Genomic DNA, 26,606 nt, shown 5'->3' with positions numbered 1-26,606 from the left:
GTTTAAGGGCACCCCGAGAAAAAATTAGCAAGACCACATCCCATTCCAACCAATAAGCTGGACATGGTGCACACCTGTCATCCCAACTACGCAGGAGGGATAAATAGGAAGGTCGTTATTTAAGCCAGCCCAGGCAAAAACATGACACTCTATTGGAAAAATAACAAAAGCAAGCCAGGTGCCAGTGGCTCATGCTTGTAATCCTAGCTACTTGGAGTGTGAGATCAGGAGGACTACAGTTCAAGGCCAGCTCAGGTGAATTGTTCATGAGACCCCCCCCATCTCCAAAGTAACCAGTGCAAAATACACTGGAGGTGTGGCTCAAGTGGTAGAGTGCATGCTTTGCAAGCTTAAAGCCTTGAGTTCTAACCCCAGTCCCACTAAAATAACTAATTAATCAAATAAAATACCTAAAGCAAAAAGAGTTGGGGTGTGGCTCAAGTGGTATATGAAGCCCTGAGTTCAAGCCCTGTACTACCAAAAAGGGGGGGGAGCTGGAATCAAACCCTACTTTTGTCATTTACCTTATGGGTACCTCTCCAAGCCTTGGGTTACTCACCTGAAGAAGTAACCTAAGAAGTTGTGTGAATAAGATGAGTTCATCTACACACAATACCGCAGACAGCATTCGCCCCTTCCCAGCCTTCCCCTCCTGGAAGAATTCTAAATTTTAAGGTAATAGCCAGGTCACCTGTCATTTGCAGAGTTGTCCAAATCCCCAACTTGTTCAGGCAGTAATGTACCTGAAACATGAGGATGCAACCCAGGGCCTTATAACTAGGCAAATGCTCTACCGCTGAGGCCCACCACCCAAGGACAGAAATGTAAGTGCTAGAAGTAGATCCAGGACTCATTCTTCTGGTCCCTCCCTTTTCTGTCCAGGCCTCTCAGCAAGCACATGCCATGGGGAGCAGGCTCCTAGAAAACTCCAGGGGCTTTGAGGGTATTCTGGTCACAGTGAGATACCCCTGGGCCAGGGACCCAGCAGACCACAGGACACTCCCCAGAAGAGGCCAAGGGAGCAGACATGCTTGAGGATGTGTGGCTCTATATGGACACAGGCCCGCAGAGGTTTGTGGGAGGCTGGAGCAAAGGGCCCGGGGAGGGGAGCCCGGTCAGCCCAGGATGATTTGTCATTGCCTAATGAGATTAATGAGCCCAGGGGCTGGTATGCAGCGGGTGCTGGAGCACTCATTAGAAGCAGATGCTCATGGGAACAAGGCAAGTGGGGGCCTGGGGATGAAGTGGCTTGCTCAGACCAGGTGGTTTCCATTAATCTGTGGGTGTGGCCAAGGGTGAGGCCTGGGGCTCTGTGTCTCCCTCCTTTCCCTTGTTCTCATCCCCACCAGCACTGGGGAGGAATGCCCCATAGATGCTGCCCTTGGCTCTGGCACAGCTGAGGCCTGGGGAGGAAGGCTAATAATTCAGAGACAGCTTTCTTGTTTGCTGTTAGCCCCAGTGCCCAGCACAGTGTATGTGCTCAATAAATGCCTATAGGATGATATCAGAGGCAGAAGGGTCCCTGGAAGATGGAAGGTGGGAGATAGAGGGTAGGAGGGAGGCTGGGACCTTGGTGGACTTCCAGGTGCCTCAGACAGCCTCTGTATCTGCAGGGGTGTTCTGGCCTGTTTCGCAGCCAGCCTACACTTTCTAGGGAACCTAGAAGCCCAGAGAAAACTGCTCTGTGGCCAACAAACCTGTAATTTGTTTTTTAAACCCACAAGCAGGGAGGTCTAGGGGGGCCAGAGGGAGCCAATTTTGTGCCACCCCACCCTGTCTGAACATTCTCACACATTCTCAATCTCTCTCTCTCTTTCCTTCTCTCCCTCTCTCTCTCTCTCTCTCACACACACACACAGTCATACTTAACAGCTCTAATGGGATATAATTTATATACTATAAAGTTTACCCGTTTAAAGTGCACAATCCAATGGGTTTTCGTGTATTTTGCAGATTGTGTAATCATCACCATAATCTAATTTTAGAACATTTTCATAATCCACAAAAGAAACTTTGAATCATTAGCTGCACTCCCCATTTTTCCACCCCACCATTCCCCAGCCCTAAGCAACCACTAAGGTACTTTCTGTCTCTATAGATTTGCCTATTATGGACATTTCATATAAATGGAATCATGCAATATGTAATCTTTTATAACTGGATTTTTTTAACCAGCCTAATATTTTCCAGGTTAATCCATGTTTTAGCACTCTTTGTACCCAGAGTACTTCATTCTTCTTTGTGGCTGAATAGTGTTCCATTAGATGAATATACCACATTTGTGTCTATCGGTTGGTGGACATTTAGGTGGTTTCCACTTGTTACGAACTTTCACCTACCATTTTCTTTTTTGGTACTAGGGCAAAAAGTTGAATTTGAATTGAGGGTTTTGCATGGCTCCAGCCCTGTTTGGCTTTTGTTGTTGTTTGTTGTTCTGGTTATTTTGGAAATATTGTTTTACTTTTTGTCCAGGCCAGCATGCCGGTGTGGACCACAGTCTAACTATTTTAAGCTTCCCTTCATTGCTGGGATGACAGGTGTCTGCCACTGCTCCCAACTTTTTTTTTTTTCCTGTTGAGATGGGGTTTTGCAAATTTTTTTTGCCAGGGGTTGGCCTGGAAACATATTCCCCTGGTCTCAGCCTCCTGCCTGGATGACAGGCACACAACACTGCACCCAGCTATTACTTGAGATGGGGTCTCACAAACTTTTTCCCTGGCTGGCCTCAAACTATGATCCCACTCCTCAAGCTCTAGGATTACAGGTGTAGGCCATCAGCACCTGGTTTGCTTTTTGGTTTTTTGAGACTGGGTCTCCCTCTGTAGCCCAGGCTGGCTTTGGAACTTTCCATCCTCAGCCTCCCAAGTACTGGGGTGCATGCCTAACCTCAATCTTTATTGCTGGGCTCACATACTGTGAGACTGTTTTCCAAAGAAGGGCATAGGACACAATTGCTCCCAGAAACCCTCCATCCACTTCCGCTTTTGGGGGTCCTTCTCCTCCATATTGACATGAGTACAGGGGCAGGGGTGTACCAAGGGAGCAAAATCATAGTCCAGGTTGGGCAAAGGGCAGTGGAGAGGGGAAAGCTCCATCCATACACTACATTTTTCCCAGGTTTGTGGCAGAGACAGAGAGTAAGAGATTCCACATTGTAGAAACATCCTTGAAGAGCTACTTTAGCCTGTGGCCTCACTAAGGAATGAGAGGATCAGCTTAGACAATCTGGAACAAGGGCTTTTAGCCTGGGTTCCACAAGGCCCGGAAACAGTGTGCACAGTGTCGGGTGTTATACATTTTTCTGTGGCGGGAGCCCATGGCTTTGTCAGTTTTTCCAAAGGATGTGTTGAACTCTTGTTCAACAAATTGATTTAGGCCTTGCAGATCCAAAAAATAGCCAAGTCCTATGGTGGCATTTCCTCCTGTCCCTAGGGAAGCACAGCACAGCCCCAGAGCTACTCCCTCACTCAGTGGGTCCCAGAGGTATGAGCTGCTTTTGGCCCACTAGCTGTCAGAGCTCATCCCAGGACCAGCCCCTGGCTTGTGCCCCAAGAACCAGGAGCAGAACCAGGACTGGCCCATTCCCTCTAAGACTCCACAGGACCGCCTTGGTCACCCCCGAAGCCACAATGCAAGCTGGCTGGAGGCTAGGGGAAAGAACACCAAACTTGGTGGAAGCTGCTCTGTCAGAGGCTCTACATAGCCAAGGCTGCAGGAAACAGGGCAGGGAGAGGGGCTGAGGCTGAGGGGCCGCCTTGCTCCCATCTGCAGAGCATCCATGGGGCAGCTGGGTGGGGGGAACTGGGGAGGACATGAGAATAAACACAAGCAAGTGGAGAGGGAAGGGGTGGGGGGCTGCGGCCTCAGCCCCTTGGCAGCCCATGAAGGGAAGTGACACAATGAAGAATGTGTTTCCCTCTCCCTGTCCCACATCGGGGTGGGAGGCAGAGCCCTGAGACTGGCCAGACCCCAACAGAGGCCAGGGGGCACATGCTGGAACAACCCCAGAGAGCGAGCTGGTGGGGGCGTCTGGCAGCAGAAGGGGAGAGTGTACAGGAAGGGTGCCGCCCTCACACACACAGAGGGGCACTTATCCTGGGTCTTCTCCATGCTACAAGCAGTGTGTTCTAGGGCCAGTGTCTTGCACATTCCCTGCACCACCGGGGACACCGTCCCAGAACTCTGGCTTCTTCTAGGACACTGGCCCTGCTGGTGGCTTTCCTTTCTTTCTCAAGGGAACTCAGGAAGTCGGCTGAGTCCTTCATGGGAGAGGGCATTGAGGCATAAGGGGCCATGGGAAGGGCTGAGCAGAATATTTCATCCTTCTTTCTCTCCCTTCCCCCCCCTCCCCCCCCTTCTCTCTGGGTATTTCTGTTCCCAAGTGAGACTGCACAAACAGGACCCCTAGTGGGACAGCACCTCCGGGACACTCATTTCCTCTCATCCAGCAGGGAACAGGTTTGATTAACCCCTTCCTGCCCAAATTCATTGCGACCCCGGGGTCTGGCAGGCTGAGCCAGGACCCCTGCCTCTGTCTGAGCTGGAGGTAGCAGGGCCTTGAAAAGCAGATTAACCCCAGATATCTCTTTTACAATCCTGTCTTCCTGCCCCAGGCCCCCCTGACAGGGGTTATTCTAGCAGAGTCACCCACCCTCACCTTCTGTCTCCTACTCTTCCTGGCACTTGAGTGGGGCAGAGGATGTCCACTGAGCTGTGAGCCCCTGGCAAGTATCCTGTGGGGTCTGAAGCCTGGTCTGGCTCAAGAAAGACCAAGGTGACCCTTGAGTAGGTAGGTGATGACTCCCACCGTCTAGGTACCTTTTTATTTGTCCGTGCTCACCATGGAAGATGAGTGTGGAAGAGGATAGGTGGACCAGCAGCCACCTTGGTTCTCAGTGGTCCCCCAAGAGCCCAGAGGTCTATGTAGGGGGTGGGATGGGTTCCTAGATAGGTATCAGGAGATCCTCTGTGGGCAGGAATGACCTGCAGATTCTGCAGTAGGGAGGGAGACTGGAGAGGTGGAGTCTGAACACCAGACTTAGTGTCAGAGGCTACTGGGAGGACTCACCTGCAGTTCACCCCTCCACATGGGTGAGTTTTGTCCCTAGAGCCATCTTCTGTCCTATCTGTGACCTGCTCAGCCTGGAGGTGCCTTCCTTGCCACCTCTACGCACTGGGCTCCTAAGAGACCCACTAGAAAAGGCAGGGCTGAGAACCTTAATTGAGCAGTAGCATCCTCAACCTCATCTGAAGAATAAGGAGGCTGGACCCACCATTTGTGCACCTGCTTTGGAGTTGTGGATAGGACAGATTCCATTTTCCCAGTCACCAGCCACTAATCTTTCCTTCTAGGCCCATGAAGAAATCTGAGGTGGAGCAATAAGGGAGATAGAGGCTGATACATCCCAGTGCCAGGCTCTATCCACTCCCTGTTTCCATGGGGTTCCTCCTCACACAAGGCCCTTTTCTTCCCATCTCACTACATCCCATCATCCCTAATGTTTTTCTGGTTAGTACCCCATAGTGGTGGCTAGGAAGGGTGAAGAAACCTGTCTGAGGGGTCCTAATGCAGCTTTCCCAACAGTGCTGAGGAGAGCAGAGGTTTAGAAGGAAATCAAATCCTAAAGAAAGCCAGCACCTGTGGTGACAAGGAGGACACTCTGTCCAAGGAGCCTAGTGGCCCTGAGACAGGGAGAGGTATGAGTGTCTTGCATTGCCTCCCACAGGGATCTGAGAAACAATGTCATCAGCACAGTACAACCTGGAGCATTCCTGGGCCTGGGGGAGCTGAAGCGCTTGTGAGTGGCATGTCCTGCCCCCTCCCCACTCCCACCCCCTGCCTCCCAGCTCTCCCCTTATCCCTGGAGATAGACCCAGATCCCTTCCTGACCACCCTCCAGTGTCCCTTCTCAGCTTCCCAGCCTCCACTCAGGACACTGTTGGGGTCAAATATGTAGGCATTGCCAGCACCACTGTGGCACTGGGCCCAAGTCCCTCCACACACAAACCCCAGCAGCACACATGGATCCCTCACAAGTGGATCTGTGTGCTACTGTGTAGCCGACTTGCTGAGTGTGTCTCCCTAGAGATCTCTCCAACAACCGGATTGGCTGTCTCACCTCTGAGACCTTCCAGGGCCTCCCCAGGCTTCTCCGACTGTGAGTGATGGAGTCAAATGGGAAGAAGGGAAAGGGGAGGGAAGGCAGAAGTTCAGCCTGGATGGAGGGCCTGGGAGGAAGAACGCAGTGCAGACCCTTGCAGGTCCCTGTGTCCCTTCCTCCTGCCCTTCCCCTCCTCTGACCCAGGGAGAGCCTAAGATCCCCTTTAACTGTTCCTTGCCCACTGCAGAAACGTATCTGGAAACATCTTCTCCAGTCTGCAACCCAGAGTTTTTGATGAGCTGCCAGCCCTTAAGGTGGTGTGAGTATCTTTCCAGCCATGAGCAGCCCCTGCTTCCCTCCTCTGTCCAGGAGGGAGACACCTGAGCATTGTGACTGTCGTGGCCAGTTGGGCCATAGGCAGACAAACTACCTGGAATACCCCCGATTCACCGATACCCAGATAGGGAGGGGTAGGAGTTACCAAAGTTACCTGCTGCAGCCCAGGCCAGTCTCAGTCCCATCCCTGCTCAGGAACCCACGCTGCCTCTGCTCTACTCTGTGACCCCTCTGCTGGCTCTGCAGGGACTTCGGAACAGAGTTCCTGACTTGCGACTGCCACCTGCATTGGCTGCTGCCCTGGGCCCGGAACCACTCCCTGCAGCTGTCAGAACGCACACTCTGTGCCTATCCCAGCTCCCTACGTGCCCAGGCCCTGGGCAGCCTCCAGGAGGACCAGCTCCGCTGCGGTGAGCAAATCTTGGGCCTGCATGCCCAGGCCCAAGGCACAGAGCCCTGTTCTTCACCCACAGCCCAGTGGCTTAAGGATCTCTTGGCCCTGAGTGGTTGTGTGGTTGTCTAATGGGAGTGTCCTCTGGGTCTTCCTTTCCCACATCTCCACAGGCAAGCGTCCTACTTCTGAGCTCCATCCCAGCACTTCGTTGGCTTTTCTAAAACTCCTTTGGGACTGACTGTTTGCTTATATTTTCATCTGGTCCCACCTCCTGGGCTACCACCCTCTCCTTTGCTCTTACCTCCGAGGCTTTCTCTTGACTTCTTTCCTTCCCAGCCCATGAAGGCAGAGGGCCACCATGCCCTGCTGGATTCTCCCTCAACATGCACTCAGGCACATGCCATCTCCTCCACAGAGGGGGCCCTGGAGCTGCACACACACGACCTCATTCCATCGCTGCGCCAAGTGGTATTCCAGGGTGACCGGCTGCCCTTCCAGTGCTCTGCCAGCTACCTGGGCAATGACACCCACATCAACTGGTACCACAACCGGGCTCTGGTGGAGGGCAATGAGCAGGCAGGCATCGTGCTGGCCGAGAGCCTCATCCATGACTGTACCTTCATCACCAGGTACACATCCCACAGCCCTTTCTCAGTCACAGTTCCCATTCCTCACCCCCAAAGAGACATTCTCCTGGGGGCAGGGTGGGAAGAAAGGGGGAAGAGAGAGGGAGGGAGGAGAGAGAGAGAGAGAGACACGCATTTGCGTTATGGAGAGCTAAGACTCAATCATAAATGGTTTGAATAGAGATTAGAAATTAAACACCTGATAGAAAAAAGTGACATTTGACATTTCTTTAGGTCTTTTTTTTTTTTTTGTGGTTCTGTGGTTTGTCTTTGGTGTTTTTACAATGTCTAAATTGTCAGGCTTAATCTCTGTAGTAGACCTGCAAGAAATGTGATTATCTCCATCATACAGACAGGGAAATTGAAATTCAGAAAAATAATACCATAAGGCCCTTGTACTCCTCCTTCCAACAGAGGACAGGGCACCCATAGTGGGGCTGGCCAAGGCCACTGAGGGCAGTGGGGGGCTTAGCCCAAGGGCATGTCACTGAGCCAGCCCCACCTCACCCACAGCGAGCTGACCCTGTCTCACATCGGTGTGTGGGCCTCAGGAGAATGGGAGTGCTCAGTGTCTACCATCCAGGGCAATGCCAGCAAGAGGGTGGAGATCGTGGTGCTGGAAACTTCTGCCTCCTACTGCCCAGCGGAGCGTGTGGCCAACAACCGTGGGGACTTCAGGTTTGGCTCTGCACTGTCCAACCACATGCTGCTCCTGACCCTCACCCTTGCTTTTTTGATCAGGAGCTCCCCATCTCCTCTCTTCCTTGAGTCCCAGAGATGCTGTCTTGTCATTCAGCCTAAAGTCCAGCTGTTGCATTTCAAGAAGCCTTGTTATGGATACAGTCACCATCTGAGGTGTGCTGCACTGAACAGAAAGGCTTTTAGTTGCTTCCTCACACTAGTAGTTTGCAAAGGTTTCTCCCAAACAACATCACATTTTAGCTGGGTGCTGGTGGCTCACGCCTATAATCCTAGCTACTTGGGAGGCTGAGATTGGGAGGATTGGATCGAGGTTTAAGGTCAGCCCAGGCAAATAGTTCACGAGACCCCACCTCCAAAATAACCAGAGCAAAATAGATGGAAGGTGGGGCGCAAGCATTAGAGCACCTGCTTCTCACCAAAAATAAATTAATTAATTAATTAAATAAAATTTAAAAATCACATTTTAATATTCCAATGACCCTCTCTGTGTGGCAGGGTAGGTATTATTCTCTGCATTGTAGAGACTACTGAGCTCCAGAAAGGAGAGTGACTTGCCTAAGGCCATAGCTACAAAGAGGCAGAATTTGGATTTGACCTCAGACCTCTGTGTCCACCCCCACAGGAATAGAATTGTCAGAACAAACTCAGTAAGAAAGTAGAACTTGAAGGCCACCTCTGTCCTGACTCTTTCCCCAAGCCCCAGGGGTCTGGCATCACAATTCTTAGGGGTTGGGGTGAGGGTGGGGGAGGTTTGTCCTAAGGAGTCTGGGTCATAGCACCTTCCTACCTCTGCCTGCAGATGGCCTCGAACTCTGGCTGGCATCACAGCCTACCAGTCCTGCCTACAGTATCCCTTCACCTCGGTGCCTCTGAGTGGAGGTGCCCCAGGCACCCGAGCCTCCCGCCGCTGTGACCGAGGTGGCCGCTGGGAGCCGGGAGACTACTCCCACTGTCTGTACACCAATGACATCACCCGGGTGCTCTACACTTTTGTGCTGGTGAGGCTAGGAGAGGAGGGGTGGGGCACCCCTCCATCTCTGGTTCTGGGGATGAGACAGGATGAAGACTGAGGCCCAGTGGAGGCGGATAGCCCAGCTCAAGGCTGCTTTGCTGTGCCTCTGCTCTCAGGCATGTGGTGAGAGGCTCATGCCTCTCTGACCATGAGGTGTCAGAGACCGGCACTTTCTCCTGTCGTGCTGTCCTGGAGCTTCCCTCTTCCAGGAGATTCATGCCCACAAGGCCTCTATCCCATCTCCCTCCTGCCTTTATCTACCAACACATTGAGGCATGCTGCCATTGTCCTTAGGTCTGTGGTGCTGGAAGTGGGTGGCCTTGGGCTATGATGAGCAGGAGCTCATATGTACCTTAGATCTTGACTATACTCAGCCTACAGGGGCACTGAGAACAGGGGCCCTGAGAGGCAGTTCTGGAACAGAAGGAACAAGATGGGATGGTTCTATCTTCCCCAAACACCCCCAGATGCCCATCAACGCCTCCAACGCGCTGACCCTAGCTCACCAGCTACGAGTGTACACAGCTGAGGCCGCCGGCTTTTCGGACATGATGGATGTGGTCTATGTGGCTCAGATGATCCAGAAATTTTTGGGTTATGTCGACCAGATCAAAGAGGTGAGATTCAACTAGTGCTCCTGAACTCCTGGAAACCACCCTGCTATTGGCTCAGGCCCCTCCCACACCCCAGCTCTTGGGTCTCAAACCCCCTGCCGCCCTGTGACCATTTTGTGTCCCCTGTCCCCAGCTGGTGGAGGTGATGGTGGACATGGCCAGCAACCTGATGCTGGTGGATGAGCACCTGCTGTGGCTGGCCCAGCGTGAGGATAAGGCCTGCAGTGGCATCGTCGGTGCCCTGGAGCGCATCGGGAGTGCTGCGCTCAGCCCTCACGCCCAGCACATTTCTGTGGTAATTATGTGGGGGTCCTTAGGAGCTGAGCACTGGGAAGGACCTCAGAGCCGACAGTGGCCAGCCCTGTGATCCACAGAAGAGAAATACTTCCCTCTCCCTGGTGCAGTTGCCAGGCTCCAGCTAGCAAGAACAGCAGGTGGGGCTAAATTCTGGGGTGTCAGGGAGTAGTGTAAAGGAAAGGGGGCCAGCGATGCCCAAGTTGTGTAAGACGCTCTAGTGGAGAACTGAGTTGAAGGACTAGCCGTGTGGAAATAAATAGGAGGAAATGGGAACAGAGTAGGAGGAATGCTTGGTCTCAGGCAGACAGCACTTTTGATGGAGGGCAGACTTGATTGGAAGTTCTCTGCAGAGAGGGTGGCATTTCCAGTTTGGTGGAATTAACACCAAACATCGTCTGCATGTAAGATATGATACTTAGCACTTTGGGAGATACAAACAAGGGTAGACATGGACCCTGTGGTACAGCTGAGTTGAGGCAACAGAATTAGCGTGGGTTAAGAGGTGAGCAAGGTAGAAGGCAGGGTGTGCACAGCCTGAGGAGGAGGAAGGGCCATGTAGAGAGGGACTGTGTGGTCTCAGATCTCAGACGGTGGGGTGACAAGTTCCCTGTGTCCAGAACTCGAGGAACGTGGCACTGGAGGCCTACCTCATCAAGCCGCACAGCTATGTGGGCCTGACCTGCACAGCCTTCCAGAGGAAGGAGGTAGGCATGTCAGGCACACGGCTGGGTCCTGGCCAGAACGCCCCACCTGAGCCTGACCCCTCTGCTGATGAGCAGCTGCGCTTCCGCTGCACAACTGGGAGACCCAACATTTCTCTGTCGTCCTTCCACATCAAGGTGGGCACTGGGGGGAAAGGGGTTTAGTGACAGGAGGTTGCTAAGAGGCTACTATTGAGATGCAGGTGTCTGGTCGGGAAGGTGGGTGTGAGGGGCGGGGTCTGGAGAGTAATCGGTGAAAGGTGGGAGGAGCAGGGATGGGCAGAGGAGAAGCAGTAAAGGGATGGAAGACATCTGAGCCCAGGGGTGCTGACTATCTCTGAGGAGCTCCTGTGTCCCCCCAGAACAGCGTGGCCCTGGCCTCCATCCAGCTGCCCCCCAGCCTGTTCTCATCCCTTCCGGCTGCCCTGGCTCCCCCAGTCCCCCCAGACTGCACTCTACAACTACTCGTCTTCCGAAACGGCCGCCTCTTCCGCAGCCATGGCAATACCTCCCGCCCTGGAGCTGCTGGGCCTGGCAAGAGGCGCGGCGTGGCCACCCCTGTCATCTTTGCAGGAACCAGTAAGGGACTGAATCTCCTGCACAGTTGCCCTGGGCCCCTCATCCTGCCCTCCCTGCACCCACAGCCCCCACTCCACTGGTAGAGGTGGCAGAAGATGGCACGTCCTTCACTTCCCAAGGACGGTGTGGACAGAGGTGGCCTGTAAAGGAAGGGATTGGTGGAGGAAAAGTTCAGGACATTGGATTTTATGGGCTATACCAGGGTAAATATAGGATCATGTGCCACTCTATTCTCTTTGTCTTTTATCCCATGGTGCTAGGGATAGAACCCAAGCCTCGCTCATTGTAAGGCAAGAGCTCTACCACTGAGCTACATCCACATTCCCAACTCTGGAATTTATATCCCAGGTTTGTCACACTTCAAGAGGACTGTAAGCACAAACCATCAACCCACTTTCTCCAACACAACTCCTAAACCCACACTCACTCCTTGCACTGCCACACAAGCCCCAAGCAGGCAAGCAACACAGCTTGAGCACATAGGCACCATCCTTGGCGTTACCAGAAATAAAACAGAGAGGCTGCAGCCTTGCCCCACACTGAGCCTCGAGGGATGGTCAGGACTTGCAGAGACACCAGGGAGGGTGGAGACCAGGGCAAAAGGTTGATCTGAGCAGAACTCTGGTGGGTGAGGACACATAACCTTGATTGACACCTGGAACCCAGTAACTTAGGTGGAACCCAGTAACTTAGGTGGTCACCTGCAGTGCCACACTTAGCTAGCTGGCACATCCACCAAGGGACCAGTCACCCACACATACTTGTTTTTCTCTCTACAGTTCCACCTTTGCACCAAACCTCTAAACTCTTAGGCTTGTCTGCTGGGCTTTCTCCATTTTTAGTCCATCCCCACACTGTCACCAGATTCACCTTTGAAAACACCACTGTGCACATCAGAGCCCCTCCGGAGCCTCGGTAGATCCCCATCACCTGAACATCTACCTTTCGCCACACACCACTCTGGGTCCTGTGTCATGGGTCTGTGCCCTTCTCACAGCCAGAAGGTGTTGCTGTCCATATGGACTAGAGTCCCTTTCTGTTCTTAGAATGAGCTCTTTCCATTCTGGGCAGGAACACTCAATGAGTACAAGGCAGGTACCAGTTTGTGCGGGGGCTGGGCACACCTGTGCTTAGACAGCTGTGTCCTTGTCCCTGAGGAGCGCACTCTTCAACAGAGAAGCAGTACACAAGTCACTGGAAGCTAGCAGCAGTGGTGCGTGTACCTAGCAAAGATGGCTGAACCTAGTTAGGGGCTAGGGAGGCCCTTCCTGAAGAATACCTTACCTGAGGAAGGGTCAAAGTCAGGGTTAGCAGCCACACAGGCTGATGAAAGTGTTTGGGGATAGGTGGGTAGCTGGGGGTCTGTGTGGCCCAAGTTACAGGCACATTCCTCCTCACAGCTCTACAGTTCTTTCTTGCTAGGAATTCCTCCTGTCCCCCCTCCATCCCACCTTCCTGATGTGGTGCCAGCTGCCCCTCTCCAGGGTGCCCTCCTCCCTTCACCTGGCCTTGTGCTCCCTCTCTCTCTGTCCCTGAGCACTGCAGCCCAAGTCCTCTTTTCCTGGAGCATGTCAGCAACCTCTCATTAGGTACTTATACCTTTATTTCTCCTCCTCACTCCCCTGTGCACTCTTCCCAGTTAGGCTGAGGCCTGTGCTTGGCATCCAACTCCATGCCCAGGCTCAGCACAGTGCCTTGCTTGGCAGAGCCTCATGCATGTCCTGGCTGTTGCAGCAGCTGCTTAGGAAAGCCAGTCTCCCTGACAGTCTTGTGTATATCCATGTGAACTTCCTTCTCCCCGTAGGTGGCTGTGGCGTGGGAAATCTGACCGAGCCGGTGGCTGTTTCACTGCGGCACTGGGCTGAGGGGGCCGACCCTATGGCAGCTTGGTGGAGCCAGGAGGGGCCTGGGGGCTGGAGCTCCGAAGGCTGCCAGCTCCGTTCCAGCCAGCCCAACGTCAGCTCTCTGCACTGCCAGCACTTGGGCAATGTGGCTGTGCTCATGGTGGGTATGGTGGGGGCCAAGAGATGGGAAGGCAAGGGAACAGAATCTGTGGGCGCGATGAATGGGGTATTGTGGTCACCTGGACCGCAGAGAAATACAGAAAGGACAGCAGCTTTCTTGAGCCCCGTAACTGTCAGGGTTCATGGGAAATGACCCTCTGGCTTCTCCCATCTTCCCGGAGATAGGGAGAGCCTATCTCTACTTTCATGTCTAGAAAGATGGATCTGGCTAGGTGCCGGTGACTCACGCCTGTAATCTTAGCTACTCAGAAGGCAGAGGTGAGGTGGTTTGAAGCCAACTTGGGCAAATAGTTTGCAAGACCCTATCTCAAAAAAAAAAAAAAAAAAAAACCTGTCACAAAAGAGGCTGATGGAGTGGCTCAAGGTGTAGGCCCTGAGTTCAAACCCCAGTACCACAAAGAAAGGCGGGGGGCATCTGGAACCATCCAGCCTGGCCTTCACATCCTGTGTTTTCTGAGACCCAGATTCATTCATTCTTTTTTTTTTTTTTTTTTTTGGCAGTATTCGAGTTTGAACTCGAGACCTCACACTTGCTAGGCAGGCGCTCTAACTGCGTAAGCCACTCCTCCAGCCCAAGACCCAGGTTCTTAAAGTGGAGAACAGTCAGGGTCATTTCTCCTCTTTCTGCCCATCCCCTCCCCCTTCATATTCTGTACCCTACTTTCCCAGACAGTAAGCAGACATATAACTGTGTCACAGCCAGAACCTTCTTCCTCTTATCTCTGAAAAGTCCCCAGAAAGGCAGGACACTAGAAGGGGGAAAGGCAGGCAGGAGACCATCAGTGTACCCTAAGGCTGACTTCCTAAGAATGGACGTCCTAATGCTTCCATCTGCCTACCTGGATGGACTAAGCACCAAGGCACATTACAAAGTGGACAGGACTCAGAGAGACAGAAACTGGCCTGGGTGAGAGGCAAGGTCTGCTCAACTCTTACTTCCTCTTTCCCAGGAGCTGAGTGCTTTTCCCCGGGAGGCAGGGGGTTCTGGGGCTGGCCTGCATCCAATTGTGTACCCCTGTACAGCCCTGCTGCTGCTCTGCCTCTTCTCCACCATCATCACCTATATCCTCAACCACAGGTGGGTGCTGCCACAGGAAAGGAGGGAGAAGGGCAAGGCAGTGGGTCTCACCAGGAACTGGCAGGTGTTTCTTTTTTAGAGGAGTCTATATGAATTGCCCAGGCTCTTGCCTAGCATGTATCTGAGGGTTCTGGGGTTGGAGAACACATTTTTGGAGTTACGGATTTCTTTCCCATGGCTTCAGTGACATTCACACACATGCATGCATGCACACAAACACCTGCCTTCTCCCTTTGGCTCTCCCAATCGCCTTGAGACCCCATTGGCCTGAACTTGTATCGGGCAGCCCATTAATGAAAGACTCTTTCTGGGCAAGCTCCATCCATGTGTCCCGGAAGGGCTGGCACATGCTGCTGAATCTGTGTTTCCACATGGCCATGACCTCTGCCGTCTTTGCGGGAGGCATCACACTCACCAACTACCAGATGGTCTGCCAGGCGGTAAGCAGAATAAGGGGCTCCAAGATCAGTGGTGGCAGCCTGGGTACACAGAAGGGAGATGCACAGCATAGGAACAAGCCCCAGCTCCATTGTTCTCTGTGCCAACCTTGGTGGGCGGGGGAGGTGCAATGTGGAGAGTAAGGGTGAGTGGAGTGGTCAGAACCAAGCCAGAGAAAATTGGAGATGGGGCTTCACATTGGAGATCACAATGGAGAAGTCAGGGATCAGCCAGTGGCTGGGGCCGAGAGAATCCCTGGGGTGGGAGAGAAGCCTGGGTGGAAGTAGAGAGGACAGCAGCAGGGACAAGCTTGGTGAGTACCTGGGAAGTGGGTTGGGTGGACAGAAAGCTGTAGGGGTGGGAGTGGGGCTGGAAACCCTGGGAGGAGTGGGAGCATACTGGCTGCTGAGGCTCAGGGGTTGCCCCATTGGAGCAGCCCAGGACCCCAGCCTCAGTGCCTTGACCCTGCAGGTGGGCATCACACTGCACTACTCTTCCTTGTCCACACTGCTCTGGATGGGTGTGAAGGCCCGAGTCCTGCACAAAGAGCTCACCTGGAGGGCGCCCCCTCTGCAAGAAGGGGACCCAGCCCCACCTGCTCCCCGCCCCATGCTCCGGTACATACTTCCAGCTGTCAGCTTTGCAATAGGAGAGGGACTCGGAGGCAGGTGCAGCCAAGCTCCCAGGGTGGATCTAAGCAGGGTGGGTACAAGGTCGCCGGGTGACCATTCTCCAAAAACAGAAGCAGCAAGCCTTGTGCACAGGCTATGGAGTGGGTACATCTGCCGGTTTTTCAGGCATAACAAGGCCAGCAAAGGAGGTGTCCCTTCTCTGCCCTGTATCCTGGCAGAGAATCTGAGTGGCCTCCTGACTTCTGCACCATTTAGGGTCAGAGAAAGCAATTATGGCCTCTGTCCCTTTAAACAGTCTTGGCCAAGTTCTAGAGGGACCTGACAGGCCTGCCCTTAGGGACCTTGTATCCCTGCATGTCTCTCCCCTAACCCCTCCAAAAGAAAGCAAAAAATAATAATAATAAAAATTCTAACAGAATGAAAGGGGAAGGAGGAAAGGACGGAGACACCAAGTCAAGGATTCTGAGCATTGCCTTTTGCGGTTCCCCATCTCTCTGACCTCCAAACCCCATTCCCCTCCAGGTTCTATTTAATTGCCGGAGGGATCCCACTCATAATCTGCGGCATCACAGCTGCCGTCAACATCCACAACTACCGGGACCACAGTCCCTAGTGAGCATCATTCCCTCTGGTCCCATTACTGCTGCCTGTCTGCCCCAAACCTACCCATCTCGCCCCCTTCCCTCCATGCCTCTACTCCACTGGCTCCTGCCAAGGCTGGCCCAGCCAGAGACCCCACCCAAGTCCACGCATGCTAAGCCAGGCTCTGCCTCTCCACTTCCTCTATCCTACCTGTGGGCCCCACCTCAGATGTGCTCCCTCTCATTCACTGCCTCTTTTAATCTCCCCTCAGCTGCTGGCTGGTCTGGCGTCCAAGCCTTGGCGCCTTCTACATCCCGGTGGCTTTGATTCTGCTGATCACCTGGATCTACTTCCTGTGCGCGGGGCTACATTTACGGGGTCCTCTGGCACAGAGCCCAAAGGGAGGCACCAGTAGGCTCTCCCTGGAGCCAGGGGAGGAACTGAGGGGTTCCACCAGACTCAAGAGCAGTGGTGCCCTCTTGAGTGACTCCGGTTCCCTTCTGGCTACAGGGAGCGCAGGGGCGGTGACACCCGGGCCCCCGGAGAATGGTGACCGACTCTATTCTCCGGGAGTCCAGCTGGGGGCGCTAATGACCACGCATTTCCTGTACCTGGCTATGTGGGCCTGCGGGGCTCTGGCAGTGTCCCAGCGCTGGCTGCCCCGGGTGGTGTGCAGCTGTCTGTATGGGGTGGCAGCCTCAGCCCTGGGCCTCTTTGTCTTCACGCATCACTGTGCCAGGCGCAGGGATGTTAGGGCCTCCTGGCGCACCTGCTGTCCCCCTGCTTCACCCTCGGCCTCTCATGCTTCACCCCGAACCCTGCCCGCCGCCCCAGAAGACGGTTCCCCAGTACTGGGGGAGGGACCCCCTTCCCTCAAGTCCTCCCCGAGTGGCAGCAGCAGCCACGCACCACCGCTGGGCCCCTGCAAGCTCACCAACCTGCAGCTGGCCCAGAGTCAGGTGTGTGAGGCGGGGGTGGTGGCCCACGCGGAAGGAGAGCCAGAGCCCACGGGCTCCCGGGGAAGCCTCGCTTCCCGCCACCCCAACAACTTGCACCATGGGCGCCGGGTACACAAAAGTCGGGCCAAGGGGCACCGCGCGGGGGAGGCTGGTGGCAAGAACCGGCTGAAGACCCTGCGCGCGGGCGCGGCGCCCGGGGCGCCCGAGCTGCCATCCAGCGAGAGCGGCAGTCTGCACAACAGCCCGTCCGACAGCTACCCGGGCAGTAGTCGCAACAGCCCGGGCGCTGGCCTCCCGCTCGATGGCGAGCCCACGCTCACGCTGTCAGAGGGCAGCGACACAAGCGCCGCGCCGCTCCCCGAGGGTGGGCGGCCGGGCCAGCGTCGCAGCGCCAGCCGCGACAACCTCAAGGGCAGCAGTGCGCTGGAGAAAGAAAGCAAGCGGCGCTCGTACCCGCTCAACACCGCCAGTCTCAACGGCGTCCCCAAGGGGGGCAAGTACGACGACGCCAACGTGACCTGCGTGGAGGCAGCCGGGGGCCGCTGCATGAAGACTGGCCTGTGGAAAAGCGAGACCACCGTTTAGAGCAGAGCGGGCAACGCTTTAGGTCAGCCAGCCACTCCTCTAGGCCCTTAAGACGTCTACCATATGCCAACAGGGTTGACGTCGTACTTGAGCTCACCAGTTAGTCCTGAGGCTAACTGAGGAAGGTAAAGGGACCAATATATACCACTTGCCTGGAGGGTCAGCCCTCTGTGATGGCGACAGGCAATCCAGAAACGTGCATGATTCATTCACGTCCAGCTGTTGGTGCTCTCCCAGATAGGACAGGAAATCCCATCAATCTATGGAGTGGCCCACAGAGTGGAAGGGCCCAGCCCAGGTGGGCTCCTTCCTAAGTACTGCCATCCATACTGCCTTGTTGGCAGTCACCAGCCTTGGTGGTAGCTGGGAACTGCACTCTCTTCTCACTGCCCTCAGCTTGGCACCAGGGTCATTGCCTAGATCCTGGCTTCTCCCCAGGTTTGGCTCAGGGAGTCACCCTAGCAGGTGAGTCAGGTGCCAGGTCCAGGGGAGTAACAGGTGCTGCTTTTCAGATTAACTATGCAAGGAGGGAAGGGGAGGTAGCATGAAAGGCAGTCCTGGAGATTATCTAGTCCTGAGGGTGGGGGACAGGTGGAAGGGTGCACAACTGGGTACAGACACCATTCACAGAGTAGGACACAAATCCTGCAGCAAGCTTAAATGGTGCCTCCTCAGAACAAAGCCCACACCCTACACCTGATGACATGAGGAAAGTGGAGGAAGCTGGTACTTGGATCTGGGCATCTATAAACAATGCTCTGAAGAGCTGCTCCACTCTAAAGCTGCAGGTAGTGTTTGGAAAGATGTACAGAGCCATCTGGTCTCAACCTTCCAATTCCAAGGGAAAAAGGAAAAGTCCCTCCTTGCCTCTGTGAGGCCACATGGAAGGACATCCTGATAATTTGATCTCTAACTCCACAGTAGGGAGACACCTGCAAAATGCCAAACCAGTTTCCCAACTCAGAAGCCCAAACCAAGCCTTCAGGCAATTGTTAGGGTCCCTGCCTTCACTACTTTAAAACCCCAGAACCTATATTTTTCCCAACCTAAAAGTAACCACCAGCCTTTTACTACAGGATCACAGGGAACCTTGGGCCTTGTAAAAATGAATAGGAAACCCAGGTCTGGTCCAGATTCCCTACCAATCATGTCACCCAACCTGATCAGATGAAAGTGGACATAGGTAGGGGAGAAACCCATGCTCCTCAAGATGGGTCCTGTTATTTATGCTTGCTGCACAGACAATACTAGAAGAAAAAAAGAGCTTTGTATTATTCTTCCACATATGCTGGCTGCTGTTTACATACCCTGCCAATGCCTTAGCACTGGAGAGCTTTTTGCAATACGCTGGGGAAAGGGGAGGGTGGGAATGAAAAGTGCCAAAGAAAACATGTTTTTAAAAGTTTGGGTTTTATACAATAGAATGTTTTCTAGCAGATGTCTCTTGTTTTAATATATTAAAATTTTGCAAAGCCCTTTGAGTTAGCTGTAGTCCACCCACAGTCCTTTTGTTAATGAGGTAAAGGATCTCATGACACCATACACACAAACCCACTAGTGCTTAGAATGGTTTATGGCAGAGAATTCCCATTCCTGCTTCTCTGAGGGTTGAGACCCCTGGGAATGCCCGCTGTTCCACAACAGTGTGTAATTCAAACTGGGGCAGGAGAGGGCCTGGCATTTCCCCCAACAGTTTTAGGAAGAACACCATCCCACAGAATGTAGACTCATGCAACTTGTTCCCCACACCACGGAAAGAGAACTGTCCCACCCACAGCCATCTTTCACTACTCCCAGAACCTCAGGTCCAACTAACTGCACAGCCCCTTAGTTCTTTCAAACAAGACAAGCTCCAAGGGGTCACATACACTTACTTCCTGAGACAAGCTGCTATCAACAAAGCAAGGCCAAGTGCCCTCGACGGGTGTGCATCAAGGAGGATTAGGAACACCACTGGCAGCCTGGCTGGCAGCTTGGGCTCTCTGAAAGTCCCTAACTTCCTGAGGGGTACGCAAATACTGCTCTATTTCACTATCAGAAATGTTCTCATCTCCAGTCACTGTGGACACAGGCAATGTGGGACGGGCTCGCTTCGGGGGCTTCAACATGCAGGGTGGGAGGAGAAGGGCAGGACTGGCTGGTCGCTTCCCTCTGAACAAATTATTCCCTACCTCCTCTTCTCCCGGCCCTTGCTCCTGCCCCTGCCCCTGCCCCTGAAGCTCCTTCTCCTGGGTCTCTACTTCTGCTGCCCCATCCCGAAAGGCCATTCGGACTAGCATGTGGCGGTGCTGAAGAACGTCACCAATGTGTTTCACTACTGACCGTTGGTCAAGTTCCAGAACCTGCAACCAGGCCAGCTGCTCAGCCATCCGTAGCAGCACAGCCAGCAGCTCTTGCAGGCGAGAGGCAGCGGGGTAGGGTAGGTCCACATTTGCCAATTTACAAAATCGGGCAAGGGAACATGTTAGCCTAGCTGAAGGCTGCAGTGACTGCCATGCCAGGAAAGTAGCTGCAGTGATGACCGGCAAGGGATGCCGCCCGGTCACCAACCATGTTTCATTTGCCAGCTCCACCAGCTGCAAGGTTCGGGACACCATCTTGTCTTTGTCTTCCACATATTTGGCTGGCACAGATGGGGAGGCCTGGAACAGTTTGAAGCTGAAACAATTAAAATGAGAGTCAGGTCTCAGTGATGATAGGGCCTGCACTTCCAGGAGAGGAAGGGCAGTCCTCTCAAGATGGGAAGGCTGCTCTGTCCTAGAAACACTTGCGCTCAATGGGCAGCAAGTTCAGTTTGGTACCGAGAGAAAACAGGGCAAGTGTTCTGCTTGTCAAGTGAAGGGCAGGCAGAGGAAAGCACCAAATTAGTTCAGCACCTGCCTGTCAGCCCTGACTCTGAATGCTTATAGTGTTTTCATTTATCCTACACGAAAATGTACCATTATGTACATTTGAAGTGACCAAGCATCAATCATTACTTTTTTTGGAGACAGGGTCTCATTATGCAGCACACATTGGCTCTGAACTCTGATCCTCCTGCCTCACCCTATCAAATGTCAGGATTATAGGTATGTACCACCATGTCTAGCCAACCATTACTTTTTTTTTTTTTTTTAAAGTCTTTGTTTCTGACTATATTTGTTAGGGAAAAAACAAAACCAAAACCAAAATCATAGCTACTTTTAAAAAAAGGCTTAGCGTCTAACCCCAGTTCTGCCACTAACTAATATTCTTTCAGCTCCAGGTGATCCTGCTAAAGCAGGGCTGCTGCACACAGCCACATGTGCCCTATGCCATGCAATTCCAAGGACCACCATTCATAAACCATGTAACATACTATGCATGAGTGGTGCCACTCAGCAGTCCTGTGCCAAGACTAGTAACTACTCTTCCTACATCATTAGGTTACTGTGAAGGCAAAAGAATTTGACAATTATAGCATTCTAGAAACATACAATGGTATTAACCACTTTAGTTGTATGCACAAGATAGGGAGAATAGGTTTCTCTCCCACACCCTGTTAGATGGGCTCTTGTTAAAAACAGCCACAGATAAAAGGATTCATATATAAGGACACATTACATCCCACTGTCTCCTCCTAGTCAGGTACCTGCTGCAGTAAGTCTTCACCAAGTCTGCCAAGCACAGAGATGGAACATCCAGTCCCAGAAGCTTCACTATCTGCATGTATGTGCCAGAAAACACATCCAGGTCTGCATACAAGAGGGTACAAATGGTTCCCATGGTTAGGGGCCAGTTATGTTGCCTACAGGTGATTAAAACACAGCATCCAACCAACACCTCCTTCTTTTGCAGCCTGGCAGCACGAATGCCAGAGTGCCGGTATGCCTTTTGGTAGTAAGCAATTGCTGTGTCCTCAAATGTTGGTGGCAACTGCAGAACTCGACAAAGGTCCCTCACTCGGCAAAGACCTAGGAAAACCAACAGAAAGAGTTAGAGGAGTCAAAGGAACTAGAGTGCACCAACTAGCAAGTTCTGCTACAAATTAATTTAGTTTTGCTAAACTTGCCAACAGATGCCAGACGCATAAATAATGTACCTTTGTGCAATAACACTCGCTAGCTTTTTCTTTTTCTACAGTGCTGACGATCCAACCTCTGGCCTCAAACATGCTAGGCTAGCACTCTACCACTCCCAGTCCCAGTATGATCATTCTAAAGGCACAGAAGCATTTGCAAAAATAAGTCACATTCAACCCACCGTTGTTTTGGAAGCTGGTTTGATTCAGGGCCAAACAAAGTTTCTTATTTTTTACTTTTATTTTTTGGCACTGGGAATTGAACCCAGGACTTCACACATGCCAAACACATGCTCTACCATTAAGATACACTCCCAGAACCAAGAACAAAGTTTTATCCAGGTTCCTTAAGGCTACTTCAAACATTCTCCTCTGCAGACCCAAACCTCATCTGCATTGCTAGAGCTCTCAGAACCATCCCCCAAACTTTGCTTCTTCTCTCTTTCTATTTTTTCCCTTTGGAAACAGGGTCACTATATAGCTAAGGGTGGCCTAGAACTTGTTATGTAGCCCAGACTGGCCTTGAACTCAAGATCCTCCTGTCTCAGTTTTCCGAGTGCTGGGATTACAGGCATATGCCACCATACACCCAGCTTCCCCAGCCTTTATTTCTAATTACTGTTCTCTTCTATGCCACCCAATGCCAGTAATGCTGAAAACAGGTAAAGCACAGACAGACTGGGCCATGTGGATACTTTCCATTAAATCCACTGTCTTAAAAGGTCAATTCTCACCTCGTTGCTGGCTGCGACTAACTTGTTCATTTTCCCCTGTGCTTCGAGAATATGTCACTTCTGTAAGATAATAAACAAGAAATAGCATGCTTAGCCTCTGTTCATCAGATCTTTACCCTCTTACCACAGAAAGTCAGGAAGCAGAATTCAAATCAGTGTGCATCTGCTCCCTGTCTCAAAGCAGATGCCCATTGATGCCCAGAGAAACACACATCTGGTTATCTATACCGGCAAACAGTACCAAATCCACAGAGGATGAGGAAAGTTACAAAGTTTCAGTCATCTGTCCTGTACATCCAATCTAAGCAACCGCAGATTTTGTGGGCTGTATTGATTAGGGACTTGGAAAGCAATGGAAAAAAAAAAAGGTTTTGCCTACTAGTGCTAAAAACTACTGTAGGGTAATGGTAGGAGTGGTATTCCTAAAAAATTTACCCACAATCCTTCAACAATGACCAATTTAGTGGCAATTTTCTGCTTTACTAATTCACCATTTATGATACCAACATATATGCCAGATACCATCCTAGATACTGAGGAAAACACGTATGAATAGCACTCCTGAATTCCTTCAGCTCGTTTGTTTGTTTAGGCCAGTTTCTCCCATATTTAAGTGTGCGCGTGACAAGGAAAGGGAGGAAAGTAAGAAATTTGCCGTTAATTGCTCCACTGCCTCAGTCTGTACCCAGGGCCCGGAAAAAGCCAGGCACAGATACCTCGGAGGTTGCCCTCGTCGCTGAAGGTGGTGGTAAGGACCCCCTCAGTGACCACACAGCCGCAGTCGGAGCACACCAGCTGGCTCTGCGAATAGTGCGAGTCTTCCACGAGCTCAGTGGAGCCGCAGTCCGGGCACCGGCCTCCGCCCGGCATCTCAACACCCGCCCGGCACCACAGAAAACCCGGCCACCCACCTGCGCGCCCCCAACAGTAACTGTGCAACGGAAGGAACTAGGAGGGGCCTTTCTAAGAGCTGCACCTTTCCTTCTGGTCAGCGTGACAGCTGGATAAGTGGATCGCTCTAGCCCGCGGTTTCGCGTCACTTCCGGTCTTCTCCTCAGCGGACTCGGGTAGAAACATGAGCGTAGGAGAGGAAGTTCCTGGGATGACTTATGTTGAATTCAGGGTCTCCGCACTATAGTGTGAGCCACACTGGGAGTTTAATTTGATTAAACTTCTTCCTACATGGACACGAAAACCCTCCTTTTAAAGCGCTAGAGAAATCGCACGTTGTTCATTTCTCTGTGGTAATCAATGTCGATTTTGGCCATTGTAGAAAGTATGTCGCTAAAAGTGAGCGAATATTTTCCTCTAGAGCTACTTCCCAGGCAAGTTGCTTCCTCTCTTTGCAGTCTTCCTCAACTGTAAATGAGGGAGTTGAATTAAAATCGGGGGTGGCAAAATAAGATGGCTTCAGAGGCCAGGCAAGAATGTCTAATGGACTTTGGAGTGAAATAATATGGAGTAATCAGGCTTTTGGCAAAGCGGAGGGTGCAAGCAGATCTAAATGAGTTTAAAACCTTCAGCTTTGAGGTGCCCCAAGATTCTGACTGCAAAGTTCCTAGCTTGGTATAGTATATGTGAAAGAATTTTGAGTAAAATTTTACCTCTAGTGATGCCATTATAGAAACCAGCCTTACAATATTAGTAATGTGCTATTGTCCAAAATTCGTATGTTGGAAACTTAATCCCCAATGAAACAGTGTTGGGAAGTGGGATCTTTAGGACTTTACCTAGCTCGTAAAGTTCCCAGAACCGATGAGGCTCGAGGGAGGTCTCCAAAAGGGAAGAGGCCTCTACCTGGCCCTTGGGTTCTGAGTTTGTGACATGGCAAAAAAGAATTTTAGGACACTCCAGGTAGAGACCAAGAAAGTTTATTGGTAAAGCAGAGAAAGGATAATACACACCCAGAAATGGGTGGAGTCACATCTGATAAGAAGCACACTGAGTATTCTAACATCAGGGATATTTATGGTAAAAAAAAAAAAAAATTGGGTTGGGAGTTTGGCTTAAATTCACTCTAGGATAAGTGCCCCCTTTTGTTCTGGACACCTAGTATATCCAGTCATTCTTGCTATTATACTGTTTTGGCATCATCAAATGGGCCCAGAGATACCCAGTCTGATCAATTTACTAAATTTGGGTCACTGTGACATAGATGTCTGTTTTCCTTCAGCCTCACTTTAAACAAAGAATGAGTTTCATCAGATGCTCCTTTTAAATCAGGTGCCCTTCGTTAAGATATTGTTTTCGTCTTTGCAAACACGTCTGTGATCAAAGGAGTCATTTAATCAAATATTTTCTCCTCCTCCTGGATAAGTGTCTTTTTCTTTTTCAAGATATCCTCAATCATTCCCAGAGCATACTAATTATTTGGGCAATCAGGCAAGGTCAGAGAGAGAGAGCTGCATTTGAAAAAAATGTTTATGTTGAAGCTTAATGAGGGAGTGTGAAGCTTAAATAAAGTAGTTCCTTGTGCTTTTAATCAAGCTATTCATTAATATAATGTTTGTTTTTTGAATTCCTGGCTGCTGTTTCCCATGCCTTATTTTCTCTGATCCTTCTACAAGGGCTCTGACCTTAAGAATGGGTTGATGGGTGGGAGGGGGAAAAGAGGAGGGCAGGAATATAATTGAAGTACATTGTAAGAAAATCCTAATGAAACCCACTTTTTAAAAGTTTCAAGAAAGATTTTTTTAAAAGGGGAGGTGGAGGATTGAGGATAAGAAAGTAATAGAGGGAGTAAATATGATCAAAGAATATTATATATATGTACAGAAATATCACAATGAAACCACTCACATTGTACAATTAATATGCACTAGTAAAAAATAAAAAAGACTAATGCAGCTATAAAAAGAATTAATGGAGGTAAGTTGGTCCTTTCGCCCTTCAGCCTGCTGCCCTGTGAGGACATAGGATTCATTCCAGGAAGAGGGTGCAGCCTTCAAGGCTCCATCTCTCAAGCAGAGAACAGCACTCACCAGACATTGAACCTGCTGGTGCCTTGATGTTGGACTTCCCAGCCTCCAAAACTGTAAAAAAGTTAGTTCCTGTTCCTTATAAATTACCCAGTCTTAAGTATTCTGTTATAGCAGCACAGATTGAGATAAGTTGTATGTTTGGATATAAATTGAACATCAACAAAAAGAGTGTATATATATTCTTATTTTTTGATGGGGTTAGGGTTTGAGTTTAGGGCCTCATGATTGCAAATCAGGAGCTCGACCACTTAAGTCACACCTCCAGCCCATTTTGCTCTGGTTATTATGGAGATGGGAGTCTCACAAACTATTTGCCTGGGCTGGCCTGGAACCTCAATCCTCCTGATCTCAGCCTCTTACGCTAGGATTACAGACATTAGCTACTGGCTCCCAGCAAGTGTATTTTCTTATAAGTAAAGTCCTAATTACACTCATTAAGAATAAAGATTTTTAGGGCTGGGGATGTAGCTCAGTGTTAGAGCATCTGCTTAGCATGCCCAAAGCCCCAGCATCTCCTACAAAAAAGAATAAAGATTTTTTTAAAGGGTCTTTAAAAGATTTGATTCACAGTACTGCTCCCCACCCCCAGAAAAAGAATAAAGATTTCTTTAAAAATAAACACAGTCTTGCTATGCTACCCAGGCTGACTTCAAATTCCTGGGATCAAGTAATCTTTCCTTCTCAGCCTCCCAAGAAGCTGGGACTACAGGCATGATCTACTGTGCCTGGCAAAAATAAAGATTTTAGTGCTCTGAAGTTTTAGCATTGTCTCTGAAAAATAAGAAAATTGAGTTAAATTTTGAGAACAACCAGAGCCCTTCCTTAGGAGTCTAAGAAAGCAGAAGGGAATCTCATCCTAAGTGCTAAAAGTATGTGAGGAGAATTTGTTCTCAGGTTGATAATGAAGAGTTTCAGACAGGTGCCTCTGGCATTTGCAGATTTTAGAAGCTGTTGTGGTCTCACTCTCAACCTTGCATTGGGAGTTAGAGGTAGAATGTGAGATCAGAACAGAAAATGATTGTTCAACTTCTGTGCAGAATAATTTGAGGGATAATAAGAGTGTATGTAAGCACCTTCACAAATAGGGCTATTTCTTTGAGGAATAATATACAGTGTATAGCTGTCTTCTTTAGAAGATCAGTACATTTTTATGCAACCTACAGCTGAAAAAACCAAACTCAAAGGGAAAATG

At 51.1% G+C, this 26,606-nt stretch overlaps 2 protein-coding genes across 3 annotated transcripts in view; one reads left to right on the top strand and one right to left on the bottom strand.

Moving 5' to 3' along the window:
• Adgra2 (adhesion G protein-coupled receptor A2) overlaps positions 1-18,690 on the top strand; it is a 37,422-nt gene extending 18,732 nt beyond the window's left edge. Inside the window, exons 3-19 of one of the 2 annotated variants that reach the window (XM_020156819.2) lie at positions 5,727-5,798; positions 6,087-6,158; positions 6,349-6,420; positions 6,684-6,847; positions 7,247-7,460; positions 7,971-8,135; positions 8,959-9,157; positions 9,546-9,788; positions 9,919-10,080; positions 10,700-10,921; positions 11,146-11,362; positions 13,167-13,366; positions 14,337-14,464; positions 14,781-14,904; positions 15,374-15,519; positions 16,057-16,146; positions 16,388-18,690. In XM_020156819.2, the coding sequence (XP_020012408.1) occupies positions 5,727-5,798; positions 6,087-6,158; positions 6,349-6,420; positions 6,684-6,847; positions 7,247-7,460; positions 7,971-8,135; positions 8,959-9,157; positions 9,546-9,788; positions 9,919-10,080; positions 10,700-10,921; positions 11,146-11,362; positions 13,167-13,366; positions 14,337-14,464; positions 14,781-14,904; positions 15,374-15,519; positions 16,057-16,146; positions 16,388-17,660 (3,763 nt within the window). In that variant the 3' untranslated portion in view covers positions 17,661-18,690. The remainder of the gene's footprint in view (positions 1-5,726; positions 5,799-6,086; positions 6,159-6,348; positions 6,421-6,683; positions 6,848-7,246; positions 7,461-7,970; positions 8,136-8,958; positions 9,158-9,545; positions 9,789-9,918; positions 10,081-10,699; positions 10,922-11,145; positions 11,363-13,166; positions 13,367-14,336; positions 14,465-14,780; positions 14,905-15,373; positions 15,520-16,056; positions 16,147-16,387) is intronic. The other variant, XM_020156820.2, reaches the window with a different exon arrangement.
• Positions 18,691-19,051: 361 nt separating this feature from the next.
• On the bottom strand, positions 19,052-23,447 carry Brf2 (BRF2 general transcription factor IIIB subunit). Its single transcript, XM_020156818.2, has 4 exons — positions 23,150-23,447; positions 22,434-22,493; positions 21,271-21,592; positions 19,052-20,318 (listed from the first exon to the last, which is right to left on the bottom strand). The coding sequence occupies exons 1-4, from the start codon at positions 23,301-23,303 to the stop codon at positions 19,592-19,594; spliced, it is 1,263 nt and encodes a 420-aa protein (XP_020012407.1). The 5' UTR covers positions 23,304-23,447; the 3' UTR covers positions 19,052-19,591.
• Between the last annotated feature and the right edge of the window lie 3,159 nt (positions 23,448-26,606).

Source organism: Castor canadensis, chromosome 14, assembly GCF_047511655.1.
Source record: "Castor canadensis chromosome 14, mCasCan1.hap1v2, whole genome shotgun sequence".
Lineage (NCBI taxonomy): Eukaryota > Metazoa > Chordata > Mammalia > Rodentia > Castoridae > Castor > Castor canadensis.
The sequence above is the reverse complement of the archived record's forward strand: the minus strand, read 5'-3'. Positions and strand labels throughout refer to the sequence as shown.